This window comes from Pseudophryne corroboree, chromosome 3, assembly GCF_028390025.1.
Source record: "Pseudophryne corroboree isolate aPseCor3 chromosome 3, aPseCor3.hap2, whole genome shotgun sequence".
In the NCBI taxonomy this organism is placed as follows: domain Eukaryota; kingdom Metazoa; phylum Chordata; class Amphibia; order Anura; family Myobatrachidae; genus Pseudophryne; species Pseudophryne corroboree.
In genome coordinates this window covers 35,517,507-35,536,918 of record NC_086446.1, presented here as the reverse complement: position 1 = coordinate 35,536,918, position 19,412 = coordinate 35,517,507, and the positions used below count along the sequence as shown (strand labels likewise).

Below are 19,412 nucleotides of genomic sequence, written 5' to 3'. Positions count from 1 at the left end.
GCGTGTCACCAACCCAGCAATTGCCGGGTTGGTGAGCGCTGTCTGCAGGGGGCAGTAGCATGGGTCACAGCCGTGTCAGGCGACACGGCTGCGACCCGTGCTTATAGTGGAAAAGGGGTATTAGTCATACGCTATGATGATGTCAAACACAGTTGAGCGATTTATTTCTTACTGTGCATGCAGCCAGATTGTGTTCATACAGAATCACAGTAGTTATTTCAGATAAGATAATAATTTATTGACACTACAGCATGAAACATGTATAGCGAAATTACATACAGTTCTCAAGTCATAGAAAAAAAATACACCAATGAATAAAATGAGATGCATGTATAAGTATTGAAAATGTATTGGGTTTCTTGGGTGGTGACAAGTAGGTTGCTCCTGTCACAGTGTAGGAGCCAGCACTGCAGCCACAGCAGTCTCTGGGGTCAGACCATTATCTCCCAGACCTCCAGCGTGAAATGTCAGGAAGCTAAACCACACCCTGTTCTGTGGCACCACCTATGGTGAGTGCATGGACCCTCCTCTACCTGACCGGGGGTGTCCGATAAGTAAGGGACACCACTGTGTAGAAAGTGACAGTATAATATCCGCACAGAGTGCAGATAAATCCAATGATGGAGACGGGCCCAGAGTACCACAGTGTGTCCTGCAAGAGATCCTAGGGTAAGTGTCGCACAGTTCTTACCACTCTACGTGGATGCTGGTAGCTGATGTGAGTGCAGATGGTGATCACTATATAGACCAGACTAGATAGTGGATTAGCTGCATACCGTACCAATGTATACCAGATGTCATCCAGCAGAGTAAGGAAACAGCTCTACATATGTGACAAGGGGGGTAATTCCAAGTTGATCGCAGCAGGAATTTTTTTAGCAGTTGGGCAAAACCATGTGCACTGCAGGGGGGCAGATATAACATGTGCAGAGAGAGTTATATTTTGGTGTGGTGTATTCAAACTGAAATCTAAATTGCAGTGTAGAATCTGTATCCAATTAATGAACCAGATCATGAAGCTCAGGGACCAGGAATCATAGAAGTTGTATCAGAAGACTGAATCAAAGCATACAACAGAAGAACCAGGAATGGTAGTAGCTGTATCAGGAGACTTAGGGGTCATTCCAAGTTGATCGTAGCCCTGCAAAATTTTGCAGGGCTACGATCATTCACACTGACATGCGGGGGGACGCCCAGCACAGGGCTAGTCCACCCCGCATGTCAGTGCTGGCTTCCCCGTAGGCATCGCACAGCGGCGATACCTTTGCACTTCAAGAGTAGCTCCAGACCAGTGCAGCTTTAGCGTGCTGGCCGGGAGCTACTCATCAGTCCCCTGCCCTCAGCGGCTGCGTGTGATGTCACGCATACGCTGCGGCCTGCCCCCCCGCACGGTCTGGCCACGCCTGCGGTGGCTGCAACCTCATAACGGCGGCCAAACGCCACTGTCCTGCCTCCTCCCGCCCAGCGACCGCCTCTGCTTGTCAATCAGTCAGAGGCGATCGCAGGGAAACGACGGCCTTCGGCTGTCCGGTAGGCACTGGCACAATGCGGCAGCACATGCGCAATTCTGACCCGATCGCTGCGCTCAGATAAACTGCAGCGAGCAACCGGGTCGGAATGACCCCCTTAATCATAGCACAGGAACCAAGATACATAGCAGCTGTATCAGGAAAATGAACCAGAGCATACAGCACAGGAACCAAAAATAGTAAAAGCTGTATCAGGAGACTGAACCAGAGCATACAGCACAGGAACCAGGAATAACAGAAGCTGTATCAGGACAGAACGAGAGCTTATAGCACAGGAACCAGGAATTGTTAAAGCTATATCTGGAGACTGAACCAGAGTGTCAAGCACAGGAATCACAGAAGCTGTATCAGGAGATTGAACCAGAGCATAGATCACAGAAACCAGGAATGGTAGAAGCTGTATCAGGAGACAGAACCAGAGCATACAGCACAGGAACCAGGAATAGTAGAAGCTGTATCAGGAGACAGAACCAGAGCATACAGCACAGGAACCAGGAATGGTAGAAGCTGTATCAGGAGACGGAACCAGCGCATACAGCACAGGAACCAGGAATAGTAGAAGCTGTATCAGGAGATTGAACCAGGTCATACAGCACAGAAACCAGGAATGGTAGAAGCTGTATCAGGAGACAGAACCAGAGCATACAGCACAGGAACCAGGAATAGTAGAAGCTGTATCAGGAGACGGAACCAGAGCATACAGCACAGGAACCAGGAATGGTAGAAGCTGTATCAGGAGACGGAACCAGAGCATACAGCACAGAAACCAGGAATAGTAGAAGCTTTATCAGGAGACGGAACCAGAGCATACAGCACAGGAACCAGGACTGGTAGAAGCTGTATCAGGAGACACAACCAGAGCATACACATACAGCACAGGAACCAGGAATAGTAGAAGCTGCATCAGGAGACAGAACCAGAGCATACAGCACAGGAACCAGGAAGAGTAGAAGCTGTATCAGGAGTCTGAACCAGAGCATACAGCACAGGAACCAGGAATAGTAGAAGCTGTATCAGGAGACAGAACCAGACCATACAACACAGGAACCAGGAATGGTAGAAGCTGTATCAGGAGACACAACCAGAGCATACAGCACAGGAAGCAGGAAGAGTAGAAGCTGTATCAGGAGACACAACCAGACCATACAGCACAGAAACCAGGACTCGCAGAAGCTGTATCAGGAGACAGAACCAGAGCATACAGCACAGGAACCAGGAATAGTAGAAGCTGTATCAGGAGTCTGAACCAGAGCATACAGCACAGGAACCAGGAATAGTAGAAGCTGTATCAGGAGACACAACCAGAGCATACAGCACAGGAACCAGGAATAGTAGAAGCTGTATCAGGAGACACAACCAGAGCATACAGCACAGGAACCAGGAATGGTAGAAGCTGTATCAGGAGACACAACCAGAGCATACAGCACAGGAACCAGGAATAGTAGAAGCTGTATCAGGAGACGGAACCAGAGCATACAGCACAGGAACCAGGAATAGTAGAAGATGTATCAGGAGACAGAACCAGAGCATACAGCACAGGAACCAGGAATAGTAGAAGCTGTATCAGGAGATTGAACCAGATCATACAGCACAGGAACCAGGAATAGTAGAAGCTGTATCAGGAGATTGAACCAGAGCATAGATCACAGAAACCAGGAATGGTAGAAGCTGTATCAGGAGACAGAACCAGAGCATACAGCACAGGAACCAGGAAGAGTAGAAGCTGTATCAGGAAATGGAACCAGATCATACAGCACAGGAACCAGGAATGGTAGAAGCTGTATCAGGAGACTGAACCAGAGCATACAGCACAGGAACCAGGAATGGTAGAAGCTGTATCAGGAGACAGAACCAGACCATACAACACAGGAATATGTGCATGAATATAACAAATTATAAATCACATGCAATCAGCCTGCATTTCCTAATACAAAGAGAAATAAAGGAATATAAGGGAATATCATGCAGTGTTGAAACAATGAGAAGTGTTATGTCAAATTGCCCAACTTATGCAGCTATCAGTGTGGGATGGAATTTAGATCGTTACCTATAAACTAACAGACTGATAATAAGATTTTACTTACCGATAAATCTATTTCTCGTAGTCCGTAGTGGATGCTGGGGACTCCGTCAGGACCATGGGGATTAGCGGCTCCGCAGGAGACAGGGCACAAAAATAAAGCTTTAGGATCAGGTGGTGTGCACTGGCTCCTCCCCCTATGACCCTCCTCCAAGCCTCAGGATACTGTGCCCGGACGAGCGTACACAATAAGGAAGGATTTTGAATCCCGGGTAAGACTCATACCAGCCACACCAATCACACCGTACAACTTGTGATCTGAACCCAGTTAACAGTATGACAACGTAGGAGCCTCTGAACAGACGGCTCACAACAATAACAACCCAATTTTTTTGTAACAATAACTATGTACAAGTATTGCAGACAATCCGCACTTGGGATGGGCGCCCAGCATCCACTACGGACTACGAGAAATAGATTTATCGGTAAGTAAAATCTTATTTTCTCTAACGTCCTAGTGGATGCTGGGGACTCCGTCAGGACCATGGGGATTATACCAAAGCTCCCAAACGGGCGGGAGAGTGCGGATGACTCTGCAGCACCGAATGAGAGAACTCCAGATCCTCTTTAGCCAGGGTATCAAATTTGTAGAATTTTACAAACGTGTTCTCCCCCGACCACGTAGCTGCTCGGCAGAGTTGTAATGCCGAGACCCCTCGGGCAGCCGCCCAGGATGAGCCCACCTTCCTTGTGGAATGGGCCTTGACAGATTTAGGCTGTGGCAGGCCTGCCACAGAATGTGCAAGTTGAATTGTGCTACAAATCCAACGAGCAATCGTCTGCTTAGAAGCAGGAGCACCCAGCTTGTTGGGTGCATACAGTATAAACAGCGAGTCAGATTTTCTGACTCCAGCCGTCCTTGAAATATATATTTTCAATGCCCTGACAACGTCCAGCAACTTGGAATCCTCCAAATCGCTAGTAGCCGCAGGCACCACAATAGGCTGGTTCAGGTGAAACGCTGACACCACCTTAGGCAGAAAATGAGGACGCGTCCGCAGTTCTGCCCTGTCCGAATGGAAAATCAGATATGGGCTTTTATACGATAAAGCCGCCAATTCTGACACTCTCCTGGCTGAAGCCAGGGCCAGTAGCATGGTTACTTTCCATGTAAGATATTTCAAATCCGCCGATTTGAGTGGCTCAAACCAATGGGATTTGAGAAAATCCAAAACTACATTAAGGTCCCACGGAGCCACTGGGGGCACAACCGGGGGCTGTATATGTAGTACTCCTTTTACAAAAGTCTGGACTTCAGGAACTGAAGCCAATTCTTTCTGGAAGAAAATCGACAGGGCCGAAATTTGAACCTTAATGGACCCCAACTTGAGGCCCATAGACAATCCTGTTTGCAGGAAATGTAGGAATCGACCCAATTGAAATTCCTCCGTGGGGGCCTTCCTGGCCTCACACCACGCAACATATTTTCTCCAAATGCAGTGATAATGTTGTGCAGTCACCTCCTTCCTGGCTTTTACCAGTGTAGGAATGACCTCTTCCGGAATGCCTTTTTCCCTTAGAATTCGGCGTTCAACCGCCATGCCGTCAAACGCAGCCGCGGTAAGTCTTGGAATAGACACGGTCCCTGTTGAAGCAGGTCCCGTCTTAGAGGTAGAGGCCACGGATCTTCCGTGAGCATCTCCTGAAGTTCCGGGTACCAAGTTCGTCTTGGCCAATCCGGAGCCACGAGTATCGTTCTTACTCCCCTTTGCCGTATAATTCTCAGTACTTTTGGTATGAGAGGCAGAGGAGGAAACACATACACTGACTGGAACACCCACGGCGTTACCAGAGCGTCCATAGCTATTGCCTGAGGGTCTCTTGACCTGGCGCAATACCTGTCCAGTTTTTTGTTGAGGCGAGACGCCATCATGTCCACCTTTGGTTTTTCCCAACGGTTCACAATCATGTGGAAGACTTCTGGATGAAGTCCCCACTCTCCCGGGTGTAGATCGTGTCTGCTGAGGAAGTCTGCTTCCCAGTTGTCCACTCCCGGAATGAACACTGCTGACAGTGCTATCACATGATCTTCCGCCCAGCGAAGAATCCTTGCAGCTTCTGCCATTGCTCTCCTGCTTCTTGTGCCGCCCTGTCTGTTTACGTGGGCGACTGCCGTGATGTTGTCCGACTGGATCAACACCGGCTGACCCTGAAGCAGGGGTTTTGCCAGGCTTAGAGCATTGTAAATCGCTCTTAGCTCCAGTATATTTATGTGAAGAGACATCTCCAGGTTTGACCATACTCCCTGGAAGTTACTTCCCTGTGTGACCGCTCCCCAGCCTCTCAGACTGGCATCCGTGGTCACCAGGACCCAGTCCTGTATGCCGAATCTGCGGCCCTCTAACAGATGAGCACTCTGCAACCACCACAGCAGAGACACCCTTGTCCGTGGCGATAAGGTTATCCGCTGATGCATCTGCAGATGTGATCCGGACCATTTGTCCAGCAGATCCCACTGAAAAGTTTGTGCGTGGAATCTGCCGAATGGAATCGCTTCGTAAGAAGCCACCATCTTTCCCAGGACTCTTGTGCATTGATGCACAGACACTTTCCCTGGTTTTAGGAGGTTCCTGACAAGTTCGGATAACTCCTTGGCTTTCTCCTCCGGAAGAAACACCTTTTTCTGAACCGTGTCCAGAATCATTCCCAGGAACAGCAGACGTGTCGTCGGGGTCAATTGAGATTTTGGAAAATTCAGAATCCACCCGTGCTGTTGCAGCACTATTTGGGTTAGTGCTACTACGTCCCCCAGCTGTTCCCTGGACCTTGCCCTTATCAGGAGATCGTCCAAGTAAGGGATAATTAATACGCCTTTTCTTCGTAGAAGAAACATCATTTCGGCCATTACCTTGGTAAAGACCCGAGGTGCCGTGGACAATCCAAACGGCAGCGTCTGAAACTGATAATGACAGTTTTGCACCACGAACCTGAGGTACCCTTGATGTGAAGGGCAAATTGGGACATGCAGGTAAGCATCCTTGATGTCCAGGGACACCATAAAGTCCCCTTCTTCCAGATTCGCTATCACTGCTCTGAGTGACTCCATCTTGAACTTGAATTTTTGTATGTACAGGTTCAAAGATTTCAGATTTAGAATAGGTCTTACCGAGCCGTCCGGCTTCGGTACCACAAATAGTGTGGAATAATACCCCTTTCCCTGTTGTAGGAGGGGTACCTTGACTATCACCTGCTGAGAATACAGCTTGTGAATGGCTTCCAATACCGTCGCCCTGTCTGAGGGAGACGTTGGCAGAGCAGACTTTAGGAACCGGCGAGGGGGAGACTTCTCGAATTCCAACCTGTAACCCTGAGATATTATCTGCAGGATCCAGGGGTCCACCTGTGAGTGAACCCACTGTGCGCTGAAATTCTTGAGTCGACCCCCCACCGCCCCTGAGTCCGCTTGTAAAGCCCCAACGTCATGCTGAGGGCTTTGCAGAAGCCGGGGGGGGGGGGCTTCTGCTCCTGGGAAGAAGCTGCTTGATGCACTCTCTTACCCTTTCCTTTGCCTCGGGGCAAATATGACTGTCCTTTCGCCCGCTTGTTCCTATAGGAACGAAAGGACTGCGGCTGAAAAGACGGTGTCTTTTTCTGTTGGGAGGGGACCTGAGGTAAAAAGGTGGATTTCCCGGCTGTTGCCGTGGCCACCAAATCCGATAGACCGACCCCAAATAATTCCTCCCCCTTATACGGCAATACTTCCATATGCCGTTTGGAATCCGCATCACCTGACCATTGTCGCGTCCATAAACTTCTTCTGGCAGATATGGACATCGCACTTACTCTCGATGCCAGAGTGCAAATATCCCTCTGTGCATCTCGCATATATAGAAATGCATCCTTTAAATGCTCTATAGTCAGTAAAATACTGTCCCTATCCAGGGTATCAATATTTTCAGTCAGGGAATCCGACCAAACCACCCCAGCACTGCACATCCATGCAGAGGCGATGGCTGGTCGCAGTATAACACCAGTATGAGTGTATATACTTTTCAGGGTAGTTTCCAGCCTCCTATCTGCTGGATCCTTGAGGGCGGCCGTTTCAGGAGACGGTAACGCCACTTGTTTTGATAAGCGTGTGAGCGCCTTATCCACCCTAGGGGGTGTTTCCCAGCGCGCCCTAACCTCTGGCGGGAAAGGATATAATGCCAATAACTTCTTTGAAATGAGCAGTTTTCTATCGGGGTTAACCCACGCTTCATTCAATTCGTCTGATTCAGGAAAAACTACAGGTAGTTTTTTCAGACCCCACATAATACCCCTTTTTGTGGTACATGCAGTATCAGAGATATGTAAAGCCTCCTTCATTGCCGTGATCATATAACGTGTGGCCCTACTGGAAAATACGTTTGTTTCTTCACCGTCGACACTAGATTCGGTGTCCGTGTCTGTGTCGACCGACTGAGGTAAAGGGCGTTTTACAGCCCCTGACGGTGTCTGAGACGCCTGTACAGGTACTAACTGATTTTCCGGCCGTCTCATGTCGTCAACTGATTTTTGTAATGTGCTGACATTATCACGTTATTTACATAAATAAAGCCATCCATTCCGGTGTCGACTCCCTAGGGGGTGACATCACCATTACCGGCAATTGCTCCGCCTCCACACCAACATCGTCCTCATACATGTCGACACACACGTACCGACACACAGCAGACACACAGGGAATGCTCTTATCGAAGACAGGACCCCACTAGCCCTTTGGGGAGACAGAGGGAGAGTTTGCCAGCACACACCCAAGCGCTATAAATATATAGGAACAACCCTATAGAAGTGTTGTCTCCCTTATAGCAGCTTAATATATATCAAAAACGCCAAAAAAAGTGCCCCCCCCCTCTCTTTTTTACCCTGTTTCTGTAGTGCAGTGCAGGGGAGAGTCCTGGGAGCCTTCCTCGCAGCAGAGCTGAGCAGGAAAATGGCGCTGTGTGCTGAGGAGATAGGCCCCGCCCCCTATTTCGGCGGGCTCTTCTCCGGAGTTTGTGAGACCTGGCAGGGGTTAAATACATCCATATAGCCCCAAGGGCTATATGTGATGTATTTTTTAGCCAGAACAAGGTATTCTCATTGCTGCCCAGGGCGCCCCCTGCAGCGCCCTGCACCCTCCGTGACTGCTGGTGTGAAGTGTGTGACAACAATGGCGCACAGCTGCAGTGCTGTGCGCTACCTCATGAAGACTGAAAAGTCTTCTGCCGCCGGTTTCTGGACCTCTTCGCTTTTCGGCATCTGCAAGGGGGTCGGCGGCGCGGCTCCGGGACCGGACTCCATGGCTGGGCCTGTGTTCGATCCCTCTGGAGCTAATGGTGTCCAGTAGCCTAAGAAGCCAATCCATCCTGCACGCAGGTGAGTTCACTTCTTCTCCCCTAAGTCCCTCGTTGCAGTGAGCCTGTTGCCAGCAGGACTCACTGAAAATAAAAAACCTAAAAACTTTTTCTAAGCAGCTCTTTAGGAGAGCCACCTAGATTGCACCCTGCTCGGACGGGCACAAAAACCTAACTGAGGCTTGGAGGAGGGTCATAGGGGGAGGAGCCAGTGCACACCACCTGATCCTAAAGCTTTATTTTTGTGCCCTGTCTCCTGCGGAGCCGCTAATCCCCATGGTCCTGACGGAGTCCCCAGCATCCACTAGGACGTTAGAGAAAATAATATTAAACAGACACACCAGATATAGTGGGAAATTTATCCCTAAATATACAAATAGTGGTGTGTCATTTACAGACAGTCAGTGGATGAATCATTTCATTCTACATGGAGAATCAATAGTGATACATTATTGAATTATTTTTTGGCAACATTATAAGTAGCTACAATTTATGAAAGCACTCTGCAAGTGTTGCAAATGTGTCTGACAGAGAAATAAGAATTAACAATACTGTTAGCCTGTTATATAAAAAGCAGTTTATAGGATAACACCAAGAAAGACACAAATAATGATTTTTTTCATAGGCAAATTAGCCTTTTATTTGGTTTCATACTTTGAGGGATCACCAATCGGAAACTAGTAGTTTTTAATATCACACTTTGTTTCTTATTCACACTATATTTTAATATTTCACCAAATTCCCCGAATTATTTTAATGCATACCCAATAAAGAATAGACATTTTAGAAAAAAAGGATAAGTTTTTAAGTGTGTCCAATAAAAAATGCTTCTTTCTCTTTTTAATTTTGGCATGTATTTATGGGTCTAAGACTCACAAGCATTTGGAGAGCACCTGCATATAAGAGTATATAAGGTTAAAAACCTAAGATATTTTCAGTAAAGCAGAGAATACCACAATATATATAATCTGTATATACAAAAGAACGTATCAGAAATACTGGTGCGGGATTATTTAAATTTTGTGTAATGTGTAGGCAGTCTCACCATAACGCTGTGTCTATATTACATGTACACCGGTAGTAGAGACAGCTGTAATAGGTGTTATAAACAGCTATTACTCTGTCGCAGATTACTCAGTGACGCTTAAGATGGTGATGATAGATCCTGATGTTATAGGAAGAACTTTGTACTGAATAATACAATTGCTGTAATAGAGTGGACAACTCAGGGGAAGGTGACGCGTTTCAGTCCAGACGTGCACATTCCTCAGGGTACATTTCCTGTTCTAAGCTCAGTTTTTCCAATTGAGTGACCCAATCAACCAAGGTATTCAATTAATTACATAGCTGCAAAAATGAAGCAGTATGCAGCCAGAAAACACCATATACAGCGCTGAGTAACAAACACTTTCCCCCTTCCAGTCTCTGTTCCCATTATCTCACCAGTCACATTATTTCCCCCATGGTCAGTGCTGGCCGATCAGTCATTGCTCCTTCCCAGTCACAGGAGGTCATTGTGTGATGTGTATAATCCTATTCTCTAATAGTACATTTTACCCTTATCAGACAGACATGCCATAGCAACTCCATACCGTGTATATACAGTATATCAGACGTGTGCAGTATATTACATGTCACTGCTTCTATACTGCCCTCCTCTTATGGTGTTCCATCATCATCCTCTCATTATGTACAACACACACTAATATCCCCGTGTCCCAAATTCAGCTTATATCATTGGAAGTTACTGCACTATCAGACAGATGTAGACACTGATCAGCAATAACATCAACACCTCTGACAGGTGACGTGAGTAACACTGATTATCTCATTATAATGGCTCCTGTCCAGGGATGGGATATAGTAGGTAGTACAAGAAACCTCCATACTGGAAGTTGATTTGTTGGAAGCAACACGGACAAGGGCCACAATGTGATGGCTGGACAGCTGGGTCAGAGCATCTCCAGAACAGCAGGACTTGTGCGGTGCTCCTGGTATGCAGTGGTTAGTACCCATAGGAAGTGGTGCAAGGAAGGACAATCAATGAGTCATGGTTCCCCCAAGGCTCACTGGTTGGAGAGTGAAAGCCAGCCCATCTGGACCTATCACAGAAACGCTACTGTAAGAGAAATGACTGATAAAGCTAATGCCGGCTATAAAAGGTGTCAGACCACACACAGGGCATTGCAGACCAGTCTGAGTGCTGATGCTGACTCCTGCTCACTGCCGGTAGCTCCTACACTGGCCATGTGAGCGTTGGATACATTGCTGTTTCTTTTAGATCATGTGGTCTGCCAGGTGCGTGTGCATCGTGCACCTGGGGAAGAGATGGTACCAGGAAGGGAAGGCAAGCCAGTGGAGACAGCTAGATGCTCTGGAAACGTTCTGCTTGGAAAGCTTGGGCTAGCGCCATTCATGAGGATGTTACTCTGATACTTATTACCTACCTAAACATTGTAGCAGACAAGTACGCCCCTTCATGGCAGCAGCATTCCCTGACGGCAGTGGCCTCTCAGCAGGATAATGCACCATGCCATACTGCAAAAATTGCTCAGAAAGTTTGAGGAACATGATAAAAAGATGACGGTGGTGACCTGGCCTCCAAACTCCCCAGATCTCAATCTGAACAAGCATCTGTGGGATGTGCTGGAGCCATGGAGGCCCCACCTCACAGGGCTTAAGGATCCGATGCTGACATCTTGGTGCCACATACTACAGGACACCTTCACAGGTCTTGTGGATGTGTCAGAGCTGTTATGGTGGCACAACAGGGAGATATTAGACATGTGGTTATAATGCTATGTGTGATAGGTGTATGCTTTACCTACATTTTGGGGGTAATTCAGAGTTGATCGTAGATGTGCAAAATTTAGCACATCTACTATCAGTTACTCTGACTTGTGGGGGGACACCCAGCACAGCTCTAGTCCACCCCGCATGTCAGCCCCCACCCACCAAGTACAAAAGAATCCCACAGCGGCGATGCTTTTGTACTTGACAAGTAGCTCCCTACCTGCACTGCTCCTGCTCGCTGGCAGGGAGCTACCTGTCGCTCTTCGGGTCGCAGCAGCTGCATGTGACAACACGCACACGCCGCAGACCGCCCCAATGGTCTAGACACACCTCGGTTGTCCGGACCGCGCCCTGCCAACGGCGTTCTTTGGCACACCCCCTCCCACCTCTGCCTGTCAAACAGGCAGAGGCGATCCTACCAGTGAGATGCTGATAACATCTAACAAGATATTTTAGTGTAAAGTATATTGTGAACGCAGGGCCTGATGTTGATCTGTAAGGCATTGCGCAGACACAGGTGTACAATACCGTACAAATTAAATGGAAATGCAGGATACGTCTGTAAGAGATAAGATGCCCCCTGCTCGCATCAGTGATATCAGTGGGCTGTATCTGACTACACAGCATTGGATCATCATCGCGACTCGTGATGGTAGCAGACCTTGGTCAGTCTACGCAGACCAAAGCATACTCAGACTGGCTATCGGATCCAGTCAGCAGGGTCCAGGAAGTCTGCATCTAATGACACAGACTTGTATGCAAACCATTAGGTTGCATACAAACACAAATCAGGCCCTCACTATATGGAAATGGTTACATACCTTTGTGACTTCTCTCATGTGTAACAAGATTTGATTTCTGTGTAAAACATTTCCCACACTCAGGGCATGGATATGGCTTCTCACCCGTGTGACTTCGCTGATGTGCAACAAGAACTGATTTGTATGTAAAATGCTTCCCACACTCAGGACATGGAAATGGTTTCTCGCCTGTGTGAATTCTCTGATGTGTGACAAGATTTGCCTTCACTGTAAAACATTTCCCACACTCAGGACATGGAAATGGTTTCTCGCCTGTATGAATTCGTTCATGCCTAACAAGGTCTAATTTCAAAGAAAAACTTTTCCCACATTCAGAGCATGGAAATGGCCTCTCCCCTGTGTGAATTCTCTCATGTATTACAAGATTTGATTTATATATAAAACCTTTCCCACACTCAGGACAAGAAAATGGACTCTCACCTGTGTGACTTGTCTGATGTCTAACAAGAGCTGATTTCTGTGTAAACCTTTTCCCACACTCAGGACATGGAAACGGTTTCTCGCCTGTGTGAATTCTCTGATGTGTGACAAGATTTGATTTATGTATAAAACGTTTCCCACGCTCAAGACAAGAAAATGGATTCTCACCTGTGTGACTTCTCTGATGTGTAACAAGAACTGATTTGTATGTAAAACGCTTCCCACACTCAGAACATGGAAACAGTTTCTCGCCTGTGTGAATTCTCTGATGTGTGACAAGATTTGACTTCACTGTAAAACATTTCCCACACTCAGGACATGGAAATGGTTTCTCGCCTGTGTGAATTCGTTCATGCCTAACAAGGTCTAATTTCATAGAAAAACTTTTCCCACATTCAGAGCATGGAAATGGCCTTTCCCCTGAGTGAATTCGCTCATGTATTACAAGATCTGATTTATATATAAAACGTTTCCCACACTCAGGACAAGAAAATGGACTCTCACCTGTGTGACTTGTCTGATGTCTAACAAGAGCTGATTTCTGTGTAAAACATTTACCACACTCAGGACATGGAAACGGTTTCTCGCCTGTGTGAATTCTCTGATGTGTGACAAGATTTGACTTCACTGTAAAACATTTGCCACACTCAGGACATGGAAATGGCTTCTCACCTGTGTGAGATCTCTGATGCCTAACAAACAGTGACTGATGTACACATTTTTTACCACATTCAAAGCAGGTAAAGACTGAATCACTTGTAAGACCAGCACTATGTGTAGCTATAATTGAGCGATCGGGAGAACATTCCCCATGATCAGAGGAATCAGATGGAATATCGGAACTGAGAGGTACAGAATGTATATTTAGAGGGATATCTCCTAAAGAAACCTGTGTAATGTTATCTTGTATTGTAAAATCTGGAAACAAAATGAGATCTCCCTCCGAGGTCTTCTGCGAGATCTTCCTCCAAGGTCCATCTGCTGGAAATGTATGACAAAAGATTTTTGTTACCTTCAGGAACAAATTATCATACTATCAGTGAGATCAAGATGCTCAGTTGTTTTATTTCAATTTCCCAACTACAGGTTATTACAATTATAGATGTACATACAGTAAATAGGACTCTATTGCTACACATATAAAACATTGGCTGAAGATAGAACTGGATCCATCTGATAAGTGTGTGAGCGATCACACTTATCCTAGTGGCATCTGGGAAAGCCCAGGCTATGATCTAAGGAGTTTTCCCCATCAGTGGAAAGCAATATAGCAGGAGGCCCCTCACACACTAATATAGATCTATATGTATCAGTGTCCAAGCTATCACAGTGCAGGTGAGTAGTGTGGGTGTTAGTTATGCGATACCGCTACTGCTTTATACACAGAGGGTGCATCATCTTCATAGGTCCCATGTGTCTCACAAATGGTGCCCACAATTTGATGGTGATCCCATCACGGTGCAGACATTCCTACTATGAGAGCGGTAACACCATCACTTTTCTCTTGGTAGGAAGCAGCAAAACTAAATCTGTTCTGTAATAATAGGATTTTGGTACTCACCGTTAAATCCTTTTCTCCTAGTCCGTAGAGGATGCTGGGGACTCCAAAAGGACCATGGGGGTATAGACGGGAACCGCAGGAGCTTGGGCACACTAAAAAGACTTAAGACTGGGTGTGAACTGGCTCCTCCCTCTATGCCCGTCCTCCAGACCTCAGTTAAAGGAACTGTGCCCAGGAGAGACGGACATTACAAGGAAAGATTTTTGTCATAACTAAGGGCTACCAAATTACCAGCCCACACCATAAACATACCGTACAACCGGAATAACGCCAAACCAGATAACAGTATGCATAAAACTCCAGCAACCAGCTGCAACAATCCAATACACAAGTCGTGTATAAACTAACTTAACCAGTAAGAAACTATATAATGCCAGTAATAGTCCGCACTGGGACGGGCGCCCAGCATCCTCTACGGACTAGGAGAAAAGGATTTAACGGTGAGTACCAAAATCCTATTTTCTCTTACGTCCTAGAGGATGCTGGGGACTCCAAAAGGACCATGGGGATTATACCAAAGCTCCAGAACGGGCGGGAGAGTGCGGACAACTCTGCAGCACCGACTGAGCAAACGCCAGGTCCTCATCGGCCAGGGTATCGAATTTATAGAATTTAGCAAAAGTGTTCGAACCTGACCAAGTAGCCGCTTGGCAAAGCTGTAGTGCCGAAACACCTCGGGCAGCCGCCCAAGATGAGCCCACCTTTCTGGTAGAATGGGCTTTAACAGACTTCGGCACCGGCAATCCCACTGAAGAATGAGCTTGCTGGATCGTACTACAAATCCAGCATGCAATAGTCTGTTTTGACGCGGGATGACCAACCTTGTTGGCCGCATACAAAACAAACAACGCTTCAGTTTTCCTAGTAAAAGCTGTCCTAGAAACGTAAACTTTTAACGCTCTTACAACATCCAGAGATTTTGGAATCGCCACTTCTTCCATAGCTACCGGAACCACAATAGGTTGGTTAATGTGAAATGACGAAACTACCTTTGGTAGAAATTGTTGACAAGTCCTCAATTCCGCCCTATCCGCATGAAAAATCAAGTACGGACTCTTATGAGATAAAGCTGCCAATTCCGATACTCGCCTGGCAGATGCCAGCGCCAAAAGCATAACTACCTTCCAAGTGAGAAATTTTAATTCAACCGTCCGCAAAGGTTCAAACCAGGAAGACATGAGGAACCGCAAGACGACATCAAAGTCCCATGGCGCTACAGGCGGTACAAACGGTGGATTGATACGCATTACATCCTTCACAAAAGTCTGAACCTCTGGGAGGGCAGCTAACTCTTTTTGAAAGAAAATAGACAAAGCCGAAATTTGCACTTTGATGGAACCCAATTTCAGGCCTGCATCTACACCCGCCTGTAAAAAGTGGAGAAAACGACCCAAGTGAAAATACTCCGCAGGAGACTTTTTAACCTCACACCAGGAAACATATTTCCTCCAGATACGGTGATAGTGTTTCGCCGTAACCTCTTTCCTAGCCTTAATGAGAGTTGGAATGACCTCCCTGGGAATACCCTTACGAGCTAAGATCTGGCGCTCAACCTCCATGCCGTCAAACGCAGCCGCGGTAAGTCCGGAAACGCGCATGGACCCTGTAACAACAGATCCTCTCTTAGAGGAAGCGGCCAAGGATCTTCCACCAGTAAGTCCTGAAGATCCGGGTACCAGGCCCTTCTTGGCCAGTCTGGAACGACGAGAATCGCCTGAACCCTTGCTCGACGAATGATCCCCAGCACCTTTGGAATGAGAGTAAGAGGAGGGAACACATACACAGACTGGAAAACCCACGGAGACACCAGGGCGTCCACCGCCGTGGCTTGTGGGTCCCTTGACCTGGAACAATACCTCGGGAGCTTCTTGTTGAGTCGAGACGCCATCATGTCTATCAACGGAATTCCCCAGCGTCTTGTCACTTCTGCAAAAACCTCTTGGTGCAGAGCTCACTCTCCCGGATGGAGGTCGTGTCTGCTGAGGAAATCCGCTTCCCAGTTGTCCACCCCCGGTAGGAAAATTGCTGACAGTGCGCGGACGTGTTGTTCCGCCCAGCGAAGTATCTTTGTGGCCTCCGCCATTGCCGCTCTGCTCCTCATTCCACCTTGCCGGTTTATATGGGCCACCGCTGTGATGTTGTCTGACTGTACCAGGACCGGTCGACCCTGAAGAAGACTTCTTGCTTGGAGCAGGCCGTTGTAAATGAATCTTAACTCTAGAACATTTATGTGGAGACAGGCTTCCTGGAGCGACCATTTTCCCTGGAAATTTCTTCCTTGGGTGACTGCGCCCCAGCCCCGGAGACTTGCATCTGTTGTCAGAAGTACCCACTCCTGGATACCGAATCGGCGTCCCCCCAGGAGGTGATGAGTTTGTAGCCACCACAGGAGAGACATTCTGGCTCTGGGAGATAGACTTATCTTCCGGTGAATGTGTAGATGAGACTTGGACCATTTGCTCAGCAAGTCCCACTGAAACACGCGGGCGTGAAATCTGCCGTATGGAATGGCTCGTACGCCGCAACCATCTTCCCCAGAACCCGAGTACAATGATGGATCGACACACTTGACGGCTTCAGAAGTTCTCTGACCATCGTCTGCAATTCCAGAGCCTTTTCTTCTGGAAGGAATACCTTCTGTAACTCCGTGTCCAGAATCATGCCCAGAAAAGTACGCCGAGTGGTCGGAATCAACTGGGATTTCGGCAAATTGAGGACCCATCCGTGTTGTCACAGAACCGATAGAGACAACTCTACACTTTTCAGCAATCGTTCCTTGGACCTCGCCTTTATCAGGAGAAGTACGGGATAATTAAAACCCCTTGTTTGCGAAGAAGAACCATCATTTCCGCCATGACCTTGGTGAAAATCCTCGGAGCCGTGGAAAGCCCAAACGGCAACGTCTGAAATTGGTAACGAGAATCCTGTATCGCAAACCTGAGGAAAGCCTGATGCGGAGGATATATCGGGACATGTAAGTAGGCATCCTTTATGTCGACTGACGCCATAAAATCCCCCCCTTCTAGGCTGGAGATCACAGCTCGAAGGGATTCCATATTGAACTTGAAAACTTTCAAGTATGGATTGAGGGATTTCAGATTTAGAATTGGTCTGACCGAACCGTCCGGTTTCGGCACAACAAAGAGGCTCGAGTAGAACCCCTCCCCCCGCTGAGACGAGGGAACGGGAATAATGACCCTCTGTAGACACAGTTTTTGAATCGCTGCTAGCACTACCTCCCTGTCCGGAAGAACTACTGGTAATGCCGAAATGAAGAACCGCTGAGGGGGCATCTCCTGAAACTCCAGTTTGTATCCCTGAGACACGATCTCTAGTACCCAGGGATCCAGGCCTGATTGAATCCAGACATGACTGAAAATTCGTAGACGGCCCCCCACCGGTTCGGACTCCCCCAGGGAAGCCCCAGCGTCATGCGGTGGACTTGGTAGCAGCAGGGGAGGACTTTTGGTCCTGGGCGCCCGAACCTGCAGAAGGTTTCCTTCCCCTTCCTCTACCTTTTGAAGCGAGGAAGGACGAGCCTTTTCCACGCCTGTATTTATTGTGACGAAAGGACTGCATGTGCTGATGTGGTGCCTTTTTCTGTTGTGTGGGAACATAAGGAAGAAAAGAGGACTTACCCGCAGTCGCGGTCGAGACCAGGTCAGCCAAGCCGTCCCCAAACAAGACAGTACCTTTGAAAGGTAGCGCTTCCATAGCCCTCTTGGAGTCGGCATCAGCGTTCCATTGATGGATCCACAGGGCCCTCCTGGCTGATATCGACATGGCATTGGTTCTTGAACCCAAGAGACAGATGTCCCTCGCCGCATCTTTTATGTAATATGCCGCGTCCTTAATATAACCAAGAGTTAGAAGGACATTATCTTTATCAAGGGTATCCATATCAGCAGCTAAATTCTCAGCCCATTTAGCAATAGCACTACTCACCCATACCGACGTCACAGCGGGTCTGAGCAATACACCCGAATTAGCGAAAATGGACTTCAAAGACGTCTCCAGCTTGCGGTCCGCCGGATCTTTGAGAGCTGCCGTGTCAGGAGACGGAAGCCCCACCTTCTTAGACAAACGAGATAGAGCCTTGTCAACATTTGGAGAGGACTCCCATTTTTCCCTGTCCTCAGAGGGGAACGGATACGCCATGTAAATTCTCTTGGGAATCTGCCATTTCTTATCCGGCGACTCCCAAGCCTTTTCAAAAAGAGTATTCATTTCATGAAAGGGGGGAAATTTTACCTTAGGTTTTTTTCCCTTGAACAAGCAAATCCTTGTTTCCTGAACCGCAGGTTCATCAGAAATGTGTAAAACATCTTTTATAGCCACAATCATGTACTGAATACTCTTAACTAAACGTGGATGTAACGCTGCTTCAGTGAAATCGACGTCGGAATCAGAGTCCGTGTCGGTATCAGTATCTACCACTTGAGTAAATGGCCTCTTTTGCGACCCGGATGGGGTCTGTACCTGAGACAAAGCCTCTTCCATGGACTTTTTCCACACCTGTGTCTGTGCCTCAGACTTATCTAACCTCTTTGATAAGGAAGCTACATTCGAGTTTATCGTACTGAACAATGTAAGCAAATCAGGTGTCGGCTGCGTCGACAGTCCCAACTCTAGCCCCGCATCCGCTCCCCCAATAACCTCCTCCGGTGAATAACCTTCAGCCTCAGACATGCCGACACGTAGTACCGACACACCACAACACACAGAACGTCCCTGCTAGGTGACAGGCCTACAAATAAAGCCCAGATAGAGGACACAGAGGGAGTATGCCAGCTCACCCCCCAGCGCCCATATATCGCAAAAACGATATATGTACCCAGCGCTGCCTTATGCCACTATTAAGCACAACACTGCGGCCCCCCTCTGAAAATG

The 19,412-nt window shown here is 47.6% G+C and overlaps 1 protein-coding gene across 1 annotated transcript in view; it reads right to left on the bottom strand.

Moving 5' to 3' along the window:
• Positions 1–9,566: 9,566 nt before the first annotated feature.
• LOC135054630 (gastrula zinc finger protein XlCGF26.1-like) overlaps positions 9,567–19,412 on the bottom strand; it is an 85,882-nt gene continuing 76,036 nt past the window's right edge. Inside the window, exon 8 of the mRNA XM_063957842.1 lies at positions 9,567–13,942. Within this exon, the coding sequence (XP_063813912.1) occupies positions 12,534–13,942 (1,409 nt within the window). The 3' untranslated portion in view covers positions 9,567–12,533. The remainder of the gene's footprint in view (positions 13,943–19,412) is intronic.